This window comes from Malurus melanocephalus, unplaced genomic scaffold, assembly GCF_030028575.1.
Source record: "Malurus melanocephalus ecotype Western Australia unplaced genomic scaffold, MMel_1.1 scaffold_421, whole genome shotgun sequence".
In the NCBI taxonomy this organism is placed as follows: domain Eukaryota; kingdom Metazoa; phylum Chordata; class Aves; order Passeriformes; family Maluridae; genus Malurus; species Malurus melanocephalus.
In genome coordinates, this window is record NW_026623653.1 from 34 (window position 1) to 22358 (window position 22325).

At 43.7% G+C, this 22325-nt stretch overlaps 2 protein-coding genes across 4 annotated transcripts; one reads left to right on the forward strand and one right to left on the reverse strand.

The window, feature by feature from the left end:
• Nucleotides 1-3545: 3545 nt before the first annotated feature.
• Nucleotides 3546-22196, reverse strand: TIGAR (TP53 induced glycolysis regulatory phosphatase). 3 transcript variants are annotated; one of them, XM_057379761.1, is made up of 7 exons: nt 21749-22196; nt 20336-20373; nt 18347-18468; nt 15704-15781; nt 14599-14709; nt 13989-14201; nt 3546-3694 (listed from the first exon to the last, which is right to left on the reverse strand). In XM_057379761.1, exons 1-7 carry the CDS (start codon nt 21778-21780, stop codon nt 3647-3649), a joined length of 642 nt encoding a protein of 213 aa, XP_057235744.1. In that variant the 5' UTR covers nt 21781-22196; the 3' UTR covers nt 3546-3646. The 3 variants fall into 3 exon arrangements, with proteins under 3 accessions (XP_057235744.1, XP_057235743.1, XP_057235745.1); XM_057379760.1 differs by lacking the exon at nt 3546-3694 and having other exon boundaries at nt 12783-14201; XM_057379762.1 differs by lacking the exon at nt 3546-3694 and having other exon boundaries at nt 14138-14201; nt 14594-14709.
• On the forward strand, nt 4351-8647 carry LOC130581575 (fibroblast growth factor 23-like). Its single transcript, XM_057379763.1, has 3 exons — nt 4351-4820; nt 7016-7119; nt 7604-8647. Exons 1-3 carry the CDS (start codon nt 4592-4594, stop codon nt 8039-8041), a joined length of 771 nt encoding a protein of 256 aa, XP_057235746.1. The 5' UTR covers nt 4351-4591; the 3' UTR covers nt 8042-8647.
• Nucleotides 22197-22325: the final 129 nt, after the last annotated feature.

The following is a 22325-nucleotide window of genomic DNA, read 5'->3' on the forward strand; positions in this document are numbered from 1 at the left end:
TAACCACAGATTGCAACCATTCACAACCCACAACACCTCAGGAAACTCAGACCCCTTAAAACGACAGAAACACTCTGAGTTCAGAGAACAAAACCTTTYAGGGACTGGCTGAGCGTTGCCTGGGATCTGTGCCAAGGATTTCAGCTGGAGGAGGAACGAGGCCCTTCATTTGGCCCGTGAGGGCAGGCACAGTGCACCAAGTGCYGCTCGGCGCTGCGGTCCCCGAGCAGTGGGCTGTGCTTACCTCATCGCGCACACGTAGGTGAGCCRGGCCAGGATGTTTGCTTTTGTCGTGGGCAGCATGACAAGAATGGGGCCTCCAAAAAAGGTCACTCAGGATGTGTTCAACAACAGCGGGTGAAGGCTGTGGCAAAGGCCTCTGCAGGCACACACACACACAGAGCATCCACTGCACATCCCCTCAGCTCAGGGCGTTATTATTCCCAGAATAACTGCTGGACAGGCACTCCACCCTTGTACTTCCAGTGCTGGGGATGTGATTGTCCCAGAGCCACTTGTTACAGTGATTTTATGGAAGGGCAGAGGGAAAGGCCCCTGATTTCCGGGACCTCATTTGAAGAGATGCATGGTAAAGGAGATTAAGAGCAGAGTAAGTTTGGAATCTGTCACCCCCTTGTGAGCTGAGCAGCAGAGAGCAAGAGGCTTCCTGAGACCAGCACRGGCACTCAGATGGCACAGAGCACTGCCAAAGGACAAGCACCCACCTGTTCAAATAGAAGTCAATATGCTTTATTAGGCAAGAGTGCTACAGGTGCTCCTACGTGATGAAAGGAACTCCAGCACGGTGATGGGAYGTGTAGTTTTACTCGTAGGAGAATCCTGGAAGGCAAATCCATCAGACTGAATAGAAAACTTTCTTTTTTTTTTTTTCAAATCCTGCAGATTTGTGACAATCCACAAAGCTCTTCCAAGGGGTCATGAAGAGATGACAGAAAGCCACTTGTAGTAACTTAAATTTGTTGTAAAAAAAGAGCTTGCCTTTGYCTTGTGAATCCTGTCCAGACTGAAGTCAGACTCAGTAAAAGGAAGCAGCACAAGGGTTGACACAGAGCTGCTGAGATGAGGGGTTTACAAGGTTGAGGTGGTATGTTTGGATTGAAAAATGACCTAAAGCTGAAACTCAAAGCAGTCAGAATGGGGGGAAGTCAGACCCAGGTCTGTTCCTGCAACTGTCAGTTCCTTCTGTGCATAGTTTTGGATAAAATTTGCAATTATATGGTGATACCAGGGAGGCCTGTGTGTGTCACCCATGTTCCAGCTGAGGCACCTGGCCCAGGTGAGCACTCAGAATCCTTGGCTGAGCCTGGGCTGGGCTGTCTCTGGAGCAGGGAGCAGGAGGCAGCAGGAGCAGGTCTGGGACAAAGGCTCGACAGGGAGGGAGGGCAATGAGGAYCACCAAGTGTCGGAGCATCAACAGTAGAATCACAGAATCAYAGAGGGATCTGGGCTGGAAGGGATCACAAAAACCATCTTGTTTCCACACAGCAGGGACCCCTTCCCCTAGACCAGATTGCTCAATGATTATCTTAAATAAATTTCATCCTGAAAGCTGGGGTCTGTCTTATCCATCTTTTCCTGTCATCTTTCACCCTGGAGTGAGGATTTCCTCGCTCTGCCGTGGYTCCTGATATTCACCATAGGTGATAGCACCTCCAGGCTGTCTCCCAGCTCTCWTTGCAGGATACCTGCAAGGAAAGCCCTGCAACACTGTGGCACTTGACACTGGGTGTAGCACTCCTAGAGTGGGAAGTGGAGAATGTGCCAGTGTGAAATGGTTTTGATCTTTAAATTCAGATCCATTTTTTCCTATTTTTTTTTCCCACAAACGATTTCCATTAATTGTCAGCAATTTCTTAGCTGAAAACTCAATTCATTAAACACCACAGAACAATAAGGAAATCTAAATAACCAATACCAGCTCCTGTGGTAAAAGTCATAGCAATACTGTTATTGCTGATGCATCAGCATAACAGTGCAAGACCAGAAAGGTTTGTCATCCCTTCCATTACAACAGGCTTGGCTGAAGGAGTAAAGCAGCTTTCATACATGTGGTTACCCCACCAAAAACTGAATGAGTAGAAGATAAGTGAAATACCCACAGAAGAATTAAATTGATCAGCCTAAAATAAAAAAGACATGGATTGTAAAAAAACCCCAAACAAACAGCAAAAACCCCACATGCAGTGGGCATTTTTAAGTTTAAAACAAAAAAAGTTGATGAAAAAGCAAAATTTGTATTATCATCCTCACAAGAAGAGACTTTATAAATTCACTTTAGCCCAGCAGCTTAAACAGAACTTAGCAAAGTCTGGTGTTTTGCTGACCCTGTGGGAAACTTTAGAAAACACCAAATAATTTAAGCATGTAAAAGTAATCTTTGCTTGTCTGACTATTATAAAAAGAGAAACAGCTGCTCACAACTAGCATGTGCTTGAATGAGGTTGAATACAATTTTCAAACATCTGAAAATGTTTTCTGTACCACCAAGGCACTGGAGAGAAATCAGATCAGTGTAAGSTGGCAAGCACAGAGAAGTATCATGGTGAATATGAAACATCAAACCAGAAAAACTATGTTCACAAAAGAATGACAAAATATTCCGAGAGGGTACACYGCCTCTGTAAGAAACTTCAGCAACTGCCCCTGAGGTATCAATATCCACACTTCCATAGGAATCTAATAAAGGGGGCAAAKWAAAAAAAGAGACAGAAAAACGAACCAACTAAAACCCCCAAACATTTGCTCTAAGACCAGAGTGAAAAATAYGGGTGGATAATTTTAACAAGAGATTTAACTTAAAAAAAAAGAGAAGAAAAATTAAGTGTCCTTTCCTTCTAAGCTATCCTTTAATTTAAAGCATTTCAGATGTTATAACCAGTAAAAAACATCTGAGGCTTGGGTTGTCTTTCACTGCAGCTAGCTTTGTCAGTCCACTCAGTTGAAGATCTGACCCTTATACACTTTGGCTAAAAAGTGCTGTCATTTACACAGGTGAATATACTCTGATGCAAGTCTCTGGATTTACACAGGTGTGGCAGCAGGATTTGGCAGAGTTTTGCTAATTTTAAACAACAAAAAAAACCAAAATCAGATCCACTTTTGCAGTGGGTTACAGCTGTATCAGTTCATTAATGTTATCAATCCACTATATGCTGATGGCACAGCTCCACGGCTTGTTAATGAAACTAAGAATTTTTCATGCTGTACATTAAATTTTTCATACAGCTAGAGACTGTAACTGAACCTAACATTGCTACAGGTAAAACCCTCCGGTTTCATTATAGAAATATTCGTTGTTTTGTCAGTTTTATATTAAATTTTGAAAGAAACATTAACACAATCTAGTTTTAGTACCTGTCACTCCTGTCGTCACTGATTCACCCATATAGTGTCCCATTAGTATAGCATTTTCTACATTATGGAACCACTTTTTTTTTTTTTTAAATCAAAAAATTTGTTTGTAAAGACCCAGAACATTGGTAGGGCACCTGAGAAAAAAAATTGTTTGTAAAGACCCAGAACATTGGTAGGGCACCTGAGAAAGCAGGTCTTGTATCTTAGAACATTTTTTACATCACTATCCACTTACTAATTTTCAGTCCGGTCCTTTCCAGCTCAGGATAGCCTATGGCTCTATGTCCCTTTTTAGTTCTTCCAGGCTTGTTTGTTGTACCTGGAATAATAAAAATGGGCTGATTTGGGTGATTTCAGGATTAATTCAGACCCCAGAACTGTTGCCCACACTGAGGTGTGGGACTCCATAAAACTTCCAGACAGATGTGCAATACAGAAGCAAACATTCAGCTTTTAAGTGTTTCACACATTATTTTCAGCTGTTTGGCTAGYTTTAGATTATTTATGTGACTCAGAATGAAACAGGAGAAATAAAWGGGACAGTTTATTTGAAGTAGGCTCTGCTCATATTAAGTTCCCTATGCTTAAATGGAGTGACACAAATATGAGCCCAACAGGTTTGGTGTGGAATTTACACCATAATTAAGGGGAAATCAGGCTCAGGACAACTTTRTATCAACTTTTAACACCAAATTTTCAAAATTTCAAAGTTTTAGCAGTATTTGATATTCCCACTAAATCAGAATGCAGCTTGTATTTGATGTTTCCACTAAATCAGATTGCAGCTTGGAAACAGTGAGGGGAGGTGGGAGTCTGAATAAACAAATCTGAAAAAAAAGAAAGATAATTCAGGTCCAAAGGGTCATTCCCTTCAGTTCAAGTGCAGTGGATTGCTCTTCCTGGATCCAACAGTAGGGGCGTGGGAAGCTTTCAGATGTCACAGGGTTGTAGATAACATTTGAACATATGATTAGCTTTCGTGAGCTGTCTTTAGAAACCTTACATTTTTCCCCCACACACCTTAGCCAGAGATCCTTCCCTTGAGGTTTTGGGATACTTAAAATGTTGCTTTGCCAAAAATCAAGGATGTGGAGAAGGTTTTCCTGTGTGATGTCATGTTGCTGCCCTTTATAAGCCTGTGCAGAGAAGAAGGAATCCTGTCTGAGGATTCACAGTCCAGGCAGGAGGAAAGGCGAGGAGCAGACGTTGACCCACCATGGAGCAGCGAGCCAATCCCCAGGGCATTCCCTGCARCTCCCTGCTCCTGCTGCTCTGCAGCCTGAAGGCTTCTCTGGCCTTTCCCAACTCCTCTCCACTGCTGAGCCCCAGCTGGGGCAATGGAGGCCACCTGATGCACCTCTACACYGACACGGAGAGGAGCAGCTTCCACCTGCAGATCAATGCTGACGGCTACATCGATGGTGCTCCTCACCAAACCATCTACAGTAAGTGGCTTCATACGGACCTTCACGGGAGCAGGGGAGGGACAAGAAGGTTTTTCACTTCCTCACTGCCTATAGAAAATCCCCTTCTCTCATTAGGCAGGCAGGCAGAGGAGCACAGCTATGGGATGGAAAATACCCATCATTGTAACTGCCCTTTTGTTTAACGAATAAAAAATAAAATTATTTTTAATGAAGAATAAACTCCAAAGAAATCTAGTGAATGGGGAATTTCATTCCTTGCCTAGGACAACTAAAGTCCTGTGGCTCCTGTAATACTCTGCAAGGAAAAACCACCTGAATTGTCCTTCATTTCATGATTTTACCCAGTATCTTGTGGAAGTTCCTATCAGAAGTTGGTGATGGCATCCCTTAAATAACTGATGGTGCTACCACTGATGGTGCTACCAAAGGAACTGCACTGAGGGTGCTACCAAAGGAACTGCACTGAGGGTGCTCACCAGAGCAGCACTCCAAAACTGATGGCATCCATAAGATCTGTATTTTGGGGTAAAGGGCTGAACACTACTAAAACTTAAGTTTCACTACTAAAACTTAAGGACAGAACGTGGACATGCAAAGGTCAGTTAAAAAGGGGAAACCTATGAAAAACCAGACTGGTATAAAAGAAGTGTTGAGCTTTTGGGGCTCAGGAGAAGTAACTATTCCCTACTATAACTAAAAGATTTTCAAATTGTGTATTCACAGTTTATTATATATTCTATTACTTTATTTAAACAGGTAATAGTTTACTRTTCTTCCTTTGCTAAATGGCCCAAACTCTTCAGTTAGTAATTAAATGTGGGGGGTTTTAAGACTTCGGGTTCTTTTTATTCAAAAGTACTTCTCTCTTGGGAGCACTCAAATCACAAGTAGCTATGCACCCTAAAATTAAACAGTTGTTGTTATTATTATTATCTATTTTATACACTCAGTTAAAAATCGACGCCTAGGAAATGAAGCCTTTAAAATGTAAATAAGGATGTTTTTAAAAGTTACACTTTAGTGAATGAGGAACAAGGATCATACTCTCCTGGTGTTTTTAAAAATTGATAATTGAACGTTCACAAGAATGCTGGCACTGTCTTGTTATTCTTCCTGYGTATTTAAAGATTTTATAAAACTGATTGTAGGTATGTTGGTCAAGAACCAATTTGGGTTTTAGAGAACAGACAGCAAGTACCACATTTTCCGATATCTGCCGTGAAACAAGTACAGCAGGGTTTGAAATGATGGAGCAGGAAGGGTGGAAATCAGACAACAAAAGGCGTTATGAGAGGGAGGGTGACTGATTTGGTGCCCCTGAGCCAGCAGACAATGGGAAGTGCCAGGTTTTGCACCACAGTGGTATGGCCTGGGTGTGCACAGATCTCCCGGGTGGCACAAGAGAACAGGCACCGAGTAAAATGCAAGGAGCAGATGAAGGGAAGTTGTTATTCCCACATTACCTGGCACCAGTGACATTGCTCTCAGAGCACTACAGCAACCCCAGGTCAAGCTGGATGAGGAGAAGGTRGAGCTGCTCTGGCAGAGGGTTTTCAGGAGGCCTTGACTGTGATCTGTTGAGAAGGGTTTGTGGTTTCAGTCCAGCAAAATGGATGTTAAGGGTAATGCAATCACAGAACCAGTGACTGGTTCGGGYTGGAAGGGACCATCTCGGTCCTGCCTCCCTGCTCCAGCAGGGGATCCCAGAGCACAGGGCACAGGATTGTGTCCATATGGCTCTGGAATAYCCCCAGTGAGGAGACTCCACGCCCTTCTGGACAATCTGTTCAGGGTTTGGTCAGAAGTTCTGTCTCCTGTGCAGGTGGAACATCAGTTTGTGCCTGTTCCTCCTGTGTTATTGCTGGGCACTACTGATAAAATGCCACAGGAYGGTCACAGAGATGAGGGTGACAAACTCATCCTGGATGTGGGCAATGGCAGAATTGAGGGCAGGGTGCTCAGACCACGCTTTGGGACATGAGAGAGAAAAAAAAGTTGTCTTTGGGAGGTTAGTGCCACATTGGAACAGAGCACCCAGAGAGGTGCCATCCAGCCTGGGAGATTTCCAAAGTCAGAGTGAACCTGATTTAGGGCAGGCAACAGTCTCAGGTCTTGTGAGAGGTTGYTTTGGACCTTCCAGCCAGAGCACATGTAGATCTGTAAATGCAATGTTGAACTGGATCTTGGATTAGACGTTTTTGTTTCCTGAACAGGTGCCCTAATGATCAAGTCAGAGAGTGCTGGCTCAGTAATAATCACAGGTGTGAAGAGTGGACGCTACCTGTGTATGGACACGAAAGGAAACATATTTGGCTCGGTGAGTGACCTTTCCTAAGGSTTGAGGCTGAATGGCCAGTGCATTCTGCTGCTGTGGTGCCCATTTCCCCAGGCAGGGCAAGCCTTGCTAGCTGCAGGTGGAGGGGGAAAACATAAGAGAGGATCTGACACGTACGTAAAACTTTCCCCTTTCCTTTGATTGCATTAAGCTGTAGAACTGACAAAAACTATCTCAGATCCTACTTGGGTAAATGAGGACAAAATGAAATCCAGTGAGGGACCAAACTTAATTCCTGCTGTAGCACAGAGCCATGGGTTGGGACCCTCTGGGAGGAAACGAGGTTCATCATTAAAATTCCTCTGATGAAGCACAGACACGGAACTCAGATCTATATTTSGGTCAGATACTGACCCAGGAAACTGGAAAAACACCTGCTGAACATTGCATCCCTCCTCCCTCTTTATCCTGTGTTTGTAATTCAGCAGATTGCCTTGCTTACAGGTGTCCTGTTGTTTTCCCTCAGCATTACTTCAGCCAGGAGGACTGTGTATTCAACCACAGGACACTAGAAAACGGGTATGACGTGTATCAATCCCCCAAACACCACTTCCTGGTGAGCTTAGGCAGAGTTAAACAAGCCTTCTCCCCYGGTATGAACCCACCACCATACTCGCAGTTTTTGTCCAGGAGGAATGAGATCCCCCTGTTTCGATTCAACACCCCCGAGCCCCACAGGCACACCAGGAGTGCCGATGTCGATCCAGCRGATCCTCACCAGATCCTGGTCCCACAGAGGAAGGCCCCAGCGTTTGGCTCCCCAGTGCAGCAGCCAGCAGACCTTCCCCACCTGCCCAGGGAACCCGTGAGAATCAATCAGAACGACGTGGTGAATCCCGATGATCCYCATGCCATGATGGAGGTCAGGAGGTACCCCAGCCCCCGCTTCTACATCACCAGATAAACGCAGCCCCGGCGCTCGCCAGGTGAAGACAGAGGCAAAAGGAACTGGCTGTCACACTCACCCTGAATGCCAAAGTGGCTCTTTAGAAACCTGGGAGACATTGGGRAAAATTCCTTAGTTTCAAATCTTGTTTTTAAGTAAACTATCCTCTGTAAGTACAAGTTGGATTTTTCCAGCTAGCGCTCTACTGGAAAGAAGATCCATTTTTGAAAAGAATATTACAAACCAAACCTTTTAGGGTCTGAATCACCTTAAATTGGCATCAATGAGAAAAAAATATAGAAAACCCTTGAATGAAATGGGAAACTGATGTTATGTCACTGATRTAGAGACCTGGAGCATCTGAGATTCAGGGAATCCTCTTACTAGCACCATCCAATCCAAGAACAGCAGACAAACTGTCAGGTGGTGTGTTATTATTTAAAAATTACTATATATGTCATATATCCAGTATCTGCAGGGGCTACAAGGAGAGGGGCTCTTCATCAGGAACTGGAGTGACAGGACAAGGGGCAATGGCTTCACTCGGACAGAGTGCAGGGTTAGATTGGACATTAGGAAGTTCTTCCCTGTGAGGTGASGGTGGGAGGCCCTGGCACAGGGTGCCCAGAGCAGCTGTGGCTGCCCCTGGATCCCTKKSAGTGCCCAAGGCYAGGCTGGATGGGGCATGTCAAGACACAAATACTCTAAATAGAGCAGAAGAATCTATCAGCCTCACAACAATTTGAAGTGGTASATTTCTCCTCAGTGTGCTCATAGCAACATACAAAAACATTAAGCTGGATGCTGGCCCTATTTTTTTGTTTTCTCATGAAGTAATTCATTGAAGCCACTGGAGTTACACCAATGCAACAAAAACTAAACAAGACCCCCCTGTTTCTTGCTTATTTTTTTCTGGATTTAGCACAGGCTCTGTCTGGCTGACAGCATTTTAAATAATCTCTTTTTTTCCCCATATATGTATACATAGATGATATCTCTGTATCTACATCCAACCCATTATGTTAGAAAAGCTGTAGGTCCTGATGCGGCTCTTAGAATAGTTTTCCTATATGGAAAGATTCCTAATGCGTAAAAATATTTATGAGTACAAGACAAGCCAAATGATCAAGGTTAGACCAAGAGTCCCATCTCTTGGAATTTGCTTTTCTAAACTGATCATGATTTTGATTAATTTCTGAAGGAAAGGAGTGATTCTAAGGAATTACAGGAATTTCAGCCAGGCAGACTGTTGCTGTTGTGCTTTTTCTTGCTTTTTCAAAATACAGCAAGACTTTTAAACTTGCTGTCTGYACGGTGGAGAAGTGTGATTTTATTTTAGTTTGATAACTACTTGATTCTTATACCATTATTCTTGGCTTTTGCTCCTTGACAACTCTGGACTTCAAGTACACCAGCAGTTTGCATTTTGCATTAATAGTGGGAAGTTCCACAGAGCTCCCTAAGTCTGCCACAACTGACCTACAACTGGATCATTAAAAGCTCTGCCCACATTAAATTTAGATGGGAAATGTTGGAGAGATTCAATCTCTAGACCATCTCTGTATTTCTACATTAGAACAGAGTAAGCTGGGTTGCTCATTCTGTCCAGGGGATAAGTAAGCTAAGGCTGAACACACAGTGGATTTTCCATCAGAAAACCCTATTTTAACTTTAGGCAACTATATAAAAATGTAAAGGAATTTATTCTTCAATGGAGATGCTGGCAACCACCAGCTACTAAGAAAACATTACTTATTTATGTTCACAATATTTATTTATTTATTTGAGTGGGTCTTAAATTCTGCAGAATATTTATAAATATTTATAAAAATGTATTATAGAGACTATTTCCTTTTATAAATGTACCAATAAACTTTTCCMTTCTCTCCAACTGGTGGGTTCTGCATTATCAATTCAAGCTCCCTATTCCAGAAATACTTGAGGGAGCAAATAGATGGCATTAGCAGTATCTGAACACGCTTGTGTGATCACATTTCATTTTTCCCTTGCCTATATATTAGTTACTTCATCAACGAGCTACCCATTTAATCTAGTGTGACCTACTTACARTAAAAACTCATTTAATTAGATTCCAGATTTCATTTACCTCCTTTGTGTCTMATTAGCTTCTCCTTCAGATTTTGTTGCATTTACCATTATTTAAATTTCTTTGAAAAAGTAGAATTAAGATGTGATTCTTAGGACTGTCCTGAGTCAGGAGCTGGACTCAGTGGTCCTTGTGGGACCCTTCCAACTCATAACATTCCACAATTCCAAAACTAATTTTGTGATTCCTGCATTTCTGAAATCAAACCTCCTTTTTTTACCGCAGCATTTAGACACAAGTAAATTCACTTTTCAATGGCCAGCTCTTCCAAAACGTACTCAGGACTTATTACAGTCAAGTTTGGTGCACCACCCCTCTCCCATTCAGCTATGGCTGGATTACCCAACTGGGCATCAGGAGGAGAGAATATTACACCCAGGTAYGCCCCAAAAGGAGCTCTGCCTGGACCTCAGGCGCGTTCTCTGGAGATCAGGATTCCCAGGTTTTATCMCTGTGTGCCATCCCCTCTGTGCCCCCAGCAGCCCTGCTGTCTCAGCAGCCTGGCACTCAGGTAAGTCATCCATTGGCACACATGGTCCCTGCACCCCGGGAAGCCCAGAGCTGTTTGTAAGTGACACCAGATCYGTCCCAGGCACCCAGGAGACCTGAATGGCATTGGCATCACCACACACACACAGACCTTCCAACAGTGGCTCTGCCATATTCATGGGCCAGAAAAGCAGCTCACTTACTGGGCAGCTGATTTGTGCCCAGGCAGCTGCCATTTACCTGGGATTATACAGATCCAAAAACCTCAGGGTCATGGCCAAACTCTCAAAAGTAGGACACTGGTGGAAATCTGACACAGTTCATATCTGGGCATGTGGGCTGTGGATCTGAGGCAGCCAAAAGCTTGGTCAAAGAATGCATCTGATTTAAATTCTATTCTAAACAAAGGAAAAGAAAAAAATACCTCCRAACTCCTCCTACTGCAAAGGCAGGGCTATGTCTCAAAAACATTTTYCAACAGAGAACTCAGGGAAGAGAGAAAATATCTTTGCCTTAGAGGAAAGAAACTGTGGTACTAGCAGAACTCTCTGCCYGCTGGCTGCTTGAGGTGAGGCAGCCCTGTGAGGATACGATGTTGGTGGAGCCAGCATCCATTGCCACTACTGAGCAATCCTTCAAGTATTTATGTTCTGTAACTATTCCTAACAGATACATCTATTACTGCAGTTCTCTTTTCCCATGTTCCAAATAAACTGTACAGATTTACTGTACAAATGCACAAGTAACACTGGACCAAAAAGAGATTTAGTCTCAGTGTTGATGTAAAAAGTTAAAAAGAGGACCACTATACACAGACCTATAGAAAACAGCTTTCAGGATTATCTTCAGAAGCTTCCAAAATTAGTGACTTTTCAATGCAGAGGGAACTTGACRTCTGACATAGCAAAGGAAGAATAACAAGGGTGACTATTCTAGGCCAGGCTAGAAGCTCACCTAGGCTGGTGTCCTGTCTCCACCAATGCCAAGTACCGATACCGAGGGAAAAAGCACAGCTGGACACTCTTGACTGCTTGTACTCCCMTGGCCACCGGCAGATGTGTTTGCACCATTTTAGTGTGTTGTACAAAGTCTGAATTGGGAGATTCTRACTCATTTTCACTGACAAGCATTACTTCATTAACACAGGAGCTGTTTAGAAAACCTGAGTGGTTTCACTCTTTAATACTTTTCCTTGTTAGGCACCACCGTACCATCTGCTTGCCTGATGTGAGAGTTACACAAGGAAAAAAATTGGGAACAATAATTTAAAGAAAACAATCACACAAACAGGTTTCTTATGATGGGTCAAAATTGTAACAACCTATAAATAAAAAAAATAAAAAGAAGAAAGTAAAGCATATTATAGACAAAGAGTCCAAAATCCCTCTGGGAAGAGTGTTACCAAAGCAGTGGCAAAGCACTTAACAAGGAAGTAGACGTTTTCCCAAGTTATTGGCACCATCAACAATAACAAAATATTATTTACCTGCTTGAGAGCAGTCAAGAAAGAAAAAGAAGCCTTTTAAAGTAAGGAGCACACTAATTACTAGGGTATTTTGAAATATATGACAAAATGACAGACTTAGGGAGAAAAACGTGTCACATCTCCACCCATCTTGCATTTTCAGCTCCATTACTCTGTCTCCAACAAGAATTAATACAATAACTGGCAAAATTCAAGACATGGCAATTCCAGGCGAATCCCAGCTGTTTAAAGTGCTGACAGGAGAATTCCCTGCTATGTAACTGGCCTTCCTGAAATAAACAGGCACTAGCASGGACAGGCAAAATAAGAATGAGTTCCTGCCCCACTCTCTATCATTAATTCTGTTAGATGTCATCAATTTAATATTGAGGATCCTTCAAGGAAGATGCATTTCAGAGAGAACTTGAGGATTCCATGCAGAAGTCCATACTCCCAGTTTAGCTTCCTGTGAAGACTTATTTCCTTCAGTATATTGAGAATGAATTCTATAATTTGTAAAAAAAAAGAGCTCTGGACATTTTTAAACAAGATCAGCCCTATAAGTCTCTTTCACCAATAAAAGGCCAGCCTCGGGTTTATCAGGGAAAAAAAAAGGAAGTTATGTGATCTGAGCAAAGCTTCACAAGGCAATACTAAGAAAGATTTTTACCTCAAAAGAAATACAGATGAAATGGGAATTCTATTCAGGACTCTTTAATTTTTAATTTTTTTAACAGGCTTAAAATAAGCAAATGACGAAAAAGTATGCAAGTATTATAAATAACATAAACCAGATAAGYTCACACTGTAACACCACAAACACCCCAGCAGGGAAAGAATGCAGTATTCACACCAACAATGGCCAAACAATCAAACTTGCCTTGTTCTAGGCAAAAATATTCAAAGAATCAAGGGCACAACTGCAGCTGATAGAAGGATCCCACTTGGGTTCAACTCCCCCCAGAGAGAAAGCTCCTTTTCCAGAAAATAAATCATTACTATGTGCACGTGAGGTTCCTCATCCTGCTTAGAGCTCAAAATACTTTGTGTACACTGCTTCTCCACAGAGATCTCGACAACCTGAACAATTTCTCAGGAAATATTCCTGGCGAGGTAGGTTTGTCATCATTCCCAGCCTACAAACGGAAAGCAGACTTGCCCAGAGACTCACAGATCTAATCTTTCCCATTGGGCAAAGCTCCTTCCTAGGTTATACTATTGCATTCAGAAATTTAAGACAACATGTATGTTTCCTATTACAATATATCACTTTGTAATAAAACAAGAATACAGTATAGCTCATCTTTGAGGTCCTGCTCCTCTTCCCTCCCCAACTCTTTCACATGGAGGTAACCAAAATAATTATGGAGCAATGGAAAAGAGTCATTTAAAATATGTGTTCTAGCAGCAGATATGCAAGTGACTGGAAGTATTGTTTGTGAGAACAGAAAATATTTGTTTCATTTTGCTACTGCCAACTTATACTGGGCACTAGGACCATGCAAATTGTGGGTTTTTTTAAGATAGTAAGCAGTTGCTTGTCTCCCTTTTTGCAGTTTAGTGTCAGCAATTCCAGTCAATCTCAGTAATTACTACAGATATTTTCCTCAAGCTTAGCAAAATGGTGATCTAAACCCACTTTCCCCCCACAGAGACTCTTAAAACACTTTTGAAGCTACTGATTCAGCTTCCACAYCCACCAAGTGAGAGTCTTGGTTCAGACAGACACATGTGATTTCAGGTTTTAATGAATTCCCRTTTCCAAGTTTTATAACAAAATGACTGACTCCTGTATTGGGACTGACAGAAGACAGCTGCGACTTGGTTAAATTTACTGGTAAGGTACAGTTGAGATCTGAAACAAAATAGCCAATCCAGTTCCTCATGTAGGCTCCATGACTCACCACCAAAATATTGGCATCTAATATTGCGGAAGATCCACTGCCCTCCGAACTCAGCTCTGCCTCACTGCAGTGGTTTGTCCAAGGAAAAACAAAGTGTTCTCCAGATGTTGCTGAGCTCCTGCCCGGTGCACCAACACTGCTGTGCTGCTTCTGCTCCAACTCAACAGCCAGCTGGCACAGGAATTCAAAAAAATCCCTTGCACGTTCTCTCACCTGCAGGGAAAGGCCAGAAGGGAACATTGTAAAGAACAGAGATAATTGTGAAGCAAAATTTTGCCTTTCAGAAATCTGACATAGAACTACTTCAGTTAAAAGACACAAATTTATCACAGACAGGGTTCAGAAGTTACTGACCACTGCACAAACCCCTCTGCCCTACAGAGAGTAACAGCCAGTATCCTCCTAGGAGCAAGAGGAGTCCATCTCAAAATTAGTATTTTAGTCAAAAGAGATTCCCCACTTGGCAGCAAGCAGTGTTTTTGTTTTAGAAAATATGTCTGGTTGGCCTGAGCTCTCAGTAGGAAGCTTCCAATAGCTGGAATTGCATAGACAAAAAAGCCTAGAAAGCAAAGCATAAATAAACAAACAAATAAATAAATAAATACCATACTTCATCCAGTGTTTCTCCGCCAGAAGGTGTGAATGAAGGACATTGCTCCCCAGCATCYTTTGCCATAGCCTTGAGGTCAGCCAAAGGCCTTCCTTCTGCAACACCATATTTCTGCAGGAGAAAAAGGGGCTTCAGCAGGATGTGTCAGGTCTCCTTCCAGAGGGTGTAAACAGCTCTTCACAGCTTTTTTGTCCTGGATTCTCAAGGCTTAGCCACCTTCACGTTTTATCCCAGTTTTGGGCAAGGAAATATCTTTATAGACATCTTTTTAAATAGCAGATATATACATATATATACATATATACATATATATACATATGTGTGTACACACACACACACACACACACACATACATATGTATACACCTATGTTGGGTAGACAAATACATTAATGCAGCATCTCATTTAAAGCACTGACATTCAAAACATGACCTTCAGCTTGGTCTTTCCCTGGAGATTTTTTCCTCCACTGACACTCATCCCCAGCATACACAAAATTCAAATGTCCTTGGGATTGAGGTCACAGTGCAAGTGCTTCTGTACATAGCCCTTTACAAGAGGATAAACTCCATTTACTTTTCACWTGCCAAAAGGAAACAGGAAATTATTTTTCACATATAAGAAACCAATATTTTCTCTACAGACCTGTGAAGTCTTCACAACAGAGAATGGATCCATTTTCAACTCAAAATTTATGAAAAARGCATTAAAAAAACCAAACAAAACCACAGAAGTACCCTCATGATTAAAAGCRAATAATAAGGCCTTGCTGATTTCAGAGGAAGAATTGGAATTTCTGAGAGAAAAAAGATTCAAATAGGAAATGCTACAATCACATGTACAATGTACAATCACTGAACCTTATGTTACTTAAATCATTAAAGATTCACAGTTGCAAGGCTCATCACTAAATTTTGGCTCTGCCTCACCATTCTGCGAACAATTTATTGTCCCTGATGTGAATAGGTCAGTTTTCAGTGATTAAAGGCACATCAAACAGTGCCTGCCACTGTTAAATCYACCAGTCAATAAGCGAAAATACCATCAGCAGTAAGTTACATTTTCAAATTGTTCAATATTTGATAATTATTTCTTTTAGCACTTACTCTCTCTCGCAGTCTTGCATCATACTTGATTTCCAGATCTCTGCAAAACTTGTTTTTTCCTAGAATTCCAGCAGCAGTCTAAAAAGTGAATATACAGTCACATCAATGGGACAGAACACTSACCACCATAGCCAAAGTCAATCCCATCAGCAGCACCCCACAGGACACACCAACAAAACAGAAAGTTTTTCAGCTACCAGTCTGTCAGAAGTGGATAGATGGCCCAGGTCAGGCCAAACAGAAAAGCTGCAATCTTCTGACAGTTCCTTCCCAATTCAAAGTCCAGGACYGCTGAAGACACTTAGCAGCTACGAGAGGTGGGCAGCAAGGTTTACCAGGATGAGAGCTACACCCTCTCTTGAGCACAACACAGAGCAACCATATCCACACACTCTTTACATGTAGTACATGGGCCTGGCCCACAGCTGTGTTACCTACAGTGTTCAGTTAATTCAACTGACAACACATCTGTCTGACACCTGTCTGGCAGCCACAGCCAATCCCTGGGATGGAAAGGACCTCTGGAGATCACCCAGTCCAGCTCCCCYGGCAAGGCAGGGTCCCCTGGAGCAGYTGACACGGGAGTGTGCTCAGGTGGGTTTGCAATGTCCCCRGAGAGGGACACTCCACACCCTCCCAGGGCAGCTGCTCCAGGACTCTGCTACTCTCAGYGTACAGAAATTCTTCCTCATGCTGAGGTGGAATATTTTGTGTTTTGGTTTGTGCCCATTGCTCCTCATCCTGTGCTGGGCACCACTGGACAGAGCCTGGCACCATCCTCCAACAGCCCCTTGGAGATATTTCTATGCATTAATGAGTTCCCCTCAGTCTTCTCCAGACTGACCAGGCCCAGCTCCCTCGGTGCCTCCTCMTAAGAGAGAAGCTCCAGACCCCTCATCATCTCTGTGGCCTCCACTGGATCCTCTCTGGTAGCTCCTTGTCTTTCTTGGGAACTAGAGGACAGCTGACCTGCTCCTGGCTCTTACATGCACCCAWGCGTGAGGGCTGCACTGGCTTCACAGACAGTTTGGACTCTGCAAACATCCACACCCAACCAAACTGACAGTTAAAGAGCTCCTTTTGAAAATGCTCCTTGGATTCTGGCACAAGCAAGCAGTTGCACCATTGGCACATTAAACATATTGCTTAGGACAAACTTTACACTGRAGGAGCTTTAACTTTCTGCCAAAGAACAACGTGGAAATAAAGATAAGGTTGAATCCACCTCCTTGTGCATATGCACARCATAGTTATTTGTATGATATATGTAGGAATTTCCTCTTTTGCAACAGAACTTGCACATTCCTCTAGCACTTGAGCTGTGAACTRACAGCATAGTAACAGGCCCTTCACAAACCTGCAGCTGCCAAGAAAGGGAGTTCCAACCACATGGAAACTTCAGCCATACACATCTATGGGAAAGCTTTTCCAGCACCTGGATTGCTTGTCAAACAAATGGCAAAACACATCGCCTATATGCAAAGGAAAAATGCAGGTCTTTCACATTATCAGAGTGCAAATGCTTCTCATGGAAAAGGTCTCTAATGTAAGAAAACAAATCCCAAACCAATTCCCAGGCAGACACACAGCACAGAGTGTTTCAATGAATGTTAGAAAGCATTCCTGATATTTTAAAACATCATCCAGGCCATTCCCACACATGAATGAAGTAACTTGCTGGGCAGCTATGCTGCGTTTTTAAAATATCCAACTACTGCACTCTTCCCGCCTTGTCTCTTCTGTTTCCTGCTTAAGTTGTGCTGCTAGAGCAGTTTCTAGAATTGTGCTGCAAAACTGATGAACAATGTTGATGGTGAATGTTTTAAGGGGAAAAAAGGAGATTTATACTACATGTTGGTGATCTGGTTTACAGCACAGCTTCATGGACTTTCAGCAAGATGACTGCACAAAAAGCAWGCAAGCAAGAATGGCTTAGTAGTTTCAACCTGCCCACATCTCCTGAAATCACAGAATCAGTAGCAGAGACAATGAAAGACAGGGCCTCCACAGGAGACATGACCTTCCTAGAAMAGCTGACCTCTAACTTTAAAAGTTTTGGCTCCCTCATTTTGAGTATTTCATAATTGTGCACAGAAGGTCACACAGTAATTAAAGTTTTCTCCTYTTTGTTTAATCTAYAGTGTATATTTGCTGCATCAAGGCRAGAGGTGTAACATCCCTGAAAAAATCCAACATCTCTGCACATTTAAGGATCCTTGTATTGACTTCACAGCAAAACGTGATCTTGCCTGTGTTGGTCTGCACTCCTCAGAAGAATACAGCATGAGACAGTCACAACAATGTCACAGCCAGCCTGCTTTGCTTCCTCAAAGAAAAACCTGTGTGTGATGCCTCAAAGCCCCCATTACTGCTTTAGCAAGAACCAATGCACATATAGCACAATGGCAAATCATGGAATCATKAAATGGTTTGGGTTGGAAGGGAACCTTAGAGATCACCCACTTCTGCCATGGGCAGGAATACCTTCCACCATCCCAAGCTGCTCTGAGCCCCATCCAACCCAGCCTTGGATGCTTTCAGGGATGAGACAGCTTTTATGTCTGTCACTGCATTATTTCTGCACCCCCCACAGTGAATAAATGCCAAATTTGGAAGCTAATTGTTGCCTCAAGAAGCACTTACCTGCTTAGCTCGAAGGAGGTCACTTGAAAAGACATGGGTAAACTTTACATTACTGAGAAATAAACCAGCAGCATCTGCTTGCCTGAAACCAGTTGCAGAGAGTGGCTCATCCACTCCTTGACCTACAAAAYAAAAACCCCACAATACTAAGACATGCAAATTTTAGATCATTTAGCAGCTGACCATGCATGCCAGCAATAAAGAAACTGCCCAGTAATAATAAAATCTTTCTCCTTTAGTAAAGCCAAGCATTAGAGAAAGTCACTGCTCTTCTGATCTTCCCCAAACTGACTCACACAAATTTAATGATAAAAAGGAGAAAAGCCTAGGAAGACAGAAGGATCATTATCAATTATATTTATATTAATCTATATCTATGACAAATTTAAACATAAAACAGAGACCTACATTTATTAAATGTGACCATTTTTAGAAGAGTTGCTGATTGGCTTCCTGCAAGAGATATCTTACAGCTGAAACTTTATAAATAGATGTGTTAATGTAAGTAAGAAAAGAGGGCAATACAGCTGAGAGAATGAGATGCAAACCCAAACTRTTGTAGTCTCTTCCTCTTCAACTCACACATGGGCAGTAATGCTCATGCAAGCTGGAATAAACCCAGCTGGAAAGCAGCAAACCTCCCCAAAATTGTTTCCAGACAGAAAGTCTGTGAGAATAACTGGTCACAGGGCTCTAGGGCCGTGTTGAGAGAAGCAGCCCTCTGGAAACCCCACCTGAGTGAAACAGGTGTGCTCCTGTCACAGCTCAGAGTCTGCAGAAGAACCACAACTGCAACAGAGGGACAAACATGTAAKAAATTGCTACATCCACACTGTTAACCTACTGTAGTTCTGCAGGAAGCCAAAGCAGAGAAAGTGAAATTTCCATCAGATTCAGAACTAAGGAAAAGAATMSCTATTTTCACCCAGAAAACAATCCWCCAGCAAAAGATAAGACATCAGAAATCCAGAACCTGAGCTCTGAGCACCTCCTTTGTAATTCAGACATGTGAGACCTCTGAACCTACTGTGCTGGTAACAGGTCTTACACCCCTCAAAACAAAAGAGGCTCATAAAAGAAGCWATGTTCTCTCTACACTGCAGAGGGGACAGGAACCCACTATATGCCMCTTGATCCAAAGAGCAGGGAATTCAAACAACATCATTGATATTKTTAAGGAAGTAAAACAGGGGAATATTATTTATTCGCTTCATTATGAGCACAAATCCATGTTGCCAGAACTGTAAACAGCAATGTCACAGAGGGAGGAAAATCTGGAAGCACAACTCTTCCTCACAACACAAAGCACTGCAGAAAGTTCATTTATTCAGAGTACAACCCTACTTGGCTCCTTGTGGCAGTGAGCCTTGATGTGCCTACGGAAGACATCCAGGCAGCTCAGAGTGTTCAGTTCTGGGTGTACAAGTCAGCAGTCACTAAGGTGAATCTAMTTTTAAACGTGTCTAATGAAGATTACCTTCCTAGAAAGAGATGGGATTGCACAATTCCAGCATTTAAACAATCTTTAGTTTTCATTCTCCCTTGCTCTACTGCAGGTTTTCACTGCAAGTAATAGATTCCCTCCTCCAGGCAACAGCCTCCATCACAACAGGATCATTATCTATCMTTTGCAGCTCCTTTTCCCAAGCTTCATAGTACTGGGATTTAACACAGTGCTACGGGATGCCCTGGAGTCCTTAGTAAAAGGTGCTGCTAGCACTTCATTTGATTACAGGCAGCATTTTGCCATGTGTAGAAAAAGAACGCTTCKAATACTCCTTAGGAAACTAGAAATGCATTGGCCTCTGTTCATATTCTGTGGAGGGTAACTTAAAATCCTCTGTACAGTTAGGAAAGTCATGTCCAGGCTTACACATATAGTGTCTTAAGGTTTACAGTATTATTCCTTAATAAYATCTGAGCAATGGGTGTCAGGAGTTCACCACAATTTTCTATCTCTAACCTGCTACCAGAATAACTCTTACTAACCTTGCAGTATCTTGTCTTTGTTGTATCTTGTTTCTCCACTGAAAGAAACCATAAACAACAAAAGATTAACCCATCATAAATTTACTGTTTTTCAAAAATGCTGTTGCATTAAATAACAACAGGAGACAGCAGAGCCKGAATGGAAAAAAAATGAGATACAGTACAGCACAGACTCTTTTCAAAACGATACACATAAAGGCTTTATAACAATACAAAACCATTTTCAAGTAGTCAATTCCAACCATGCTGCTAGTAWTTAATTTAAAGCCATCTGGAATAAGAGTAAGAGAAATAATTTCTTAAATTTACCATAAATGCAGCACAATTTATCTGCAGTAACTACACCTSTGTGGTGGACAGAATAAAGCTGCGGGAAGACTCTGGAGCCCTCTTATGACAAGCACATGTTAGCAGCTGTTTCTCTGAAGTTTACAGAGAACCAGTTCCAGATATTACCAAGGGTAGCAGCAGAGCTGCACACCTTGGAGAAACAGAGCCTAAGGAGTCAGAGCAGAAAACATCACAGAGTCACGGAATGATCTATGTTGGAAGGGACCTTAAAGCTCACCCAGTTCCAACCCCTGCCATGGCAGGGACACTTCCACTGTCCCAGGGTGCTCAGAGCCCCGTCCAGCCTGGCCTTGGGCACTCAAAGGGATCCAGGGGCAGCCACAGCTGCTCTGGGCACCCTGTGCCAGGGCCTCCCACCCTCCCAGGGAACGATTTCTTCCTCATATCCCATCTAACCCTCCTCTCTGTCAGTGTGAAGCCATTGCCCCTTCCCTGTCACTCCAGGCCCTTGTCAAGAGTCTCTSTCCATCTTTGCTGTGGGCTCCCTTCAGGCACTGCCAGGCCACAATGAGCTCACCCCAAAGCCTTCCCTTCTCCAGGCTGAACAATCCCAATCCYCTCAGCCTTTCCTCCCAGCAGAGCTGCTYCATCCCTCTGATCCCCTTGGTGTCCCTGCTCTGGACTGGCTCCAGCAGCTCCCTGTCCTTGCTGTGCAGGGCTCCAGGGCTGAAGCAGCCCTGCAGGGGGGTCTCAGCAGAGCAGAGGGGCAGAATCCCTCCTCCTCTGATACCCATGGAGCTTATGCTAAACGAGAAAAAAAAAAAAAAAGCTCAGCTTTCCTACAAATTAAAGAGTCTTCTCCTGCCAGCTGCAGGAAGGTGGAGCTACTCGGYCCAGTCAGCTAAACACCTGTCAATGGAGTGGAAGAAAAAGTCACCTTAAGAATTCTCCCCGAGTTACAAGACACCAAGCGCTTAACGTTTCACGGGAGAAMTGTTCACACACCCTTCCCATCCGAGCTGCTTGCCGCGCCTGAGGGCTTTTGCTCAGTCCCTCCCTCCCGCTGCCCGTGAGGCGCGGACGCGGGGCCCCGGGACACCGCCACCGCCGGGAGGTACTCACTGCCGCACGACCGTCAGCCCGAAGCGAACCATGGCGCAGGGGAGCGCAGCTGTGGCGGTATGCGCCCAGGTGTGGCGATGTGCGCTCAGGGCAGCCCAGGTGTGGCGATATGTCCCAGGGCAGCCCAGGTGTGGGGATATGAGCGCAGGTGTGGCGATATGCGCTCAGGGCAGCCCAGGTGTGGCGATATGAGCGCAGGTATGGCGATATGCCCTCAGGGCAGCCCAGGTGTGGCGATATGAGCGCAGGTATGGCGATATGCCCTCAGGGCAGCCCAGGTGTGGCGATATGCCCTCAGGGCAGCCCAGGTGTGGCGATATGCCCTCAGGGCAGCCCAGGTGTGGCGATATGAGCGCAGGTATGGCGCTATGCCCTCAGGGCAGCGCAGGTGAGCTCCAGGTGAGCGCAGCTCCGGCCGCCCGCACTGCGGCGCCGCGCGCCCCGCTCTGACGTCATGGCACCGCCTCGCGCCGCGCTGTGACGTCACCGGGGGCGGGATCTGAGGCGATGGCCATGGCAATGGCGGCTCCGGCCGTGAGGGAGGCTCCGGGAGGGTTTGCGGCCCGGCAGCTCCTGA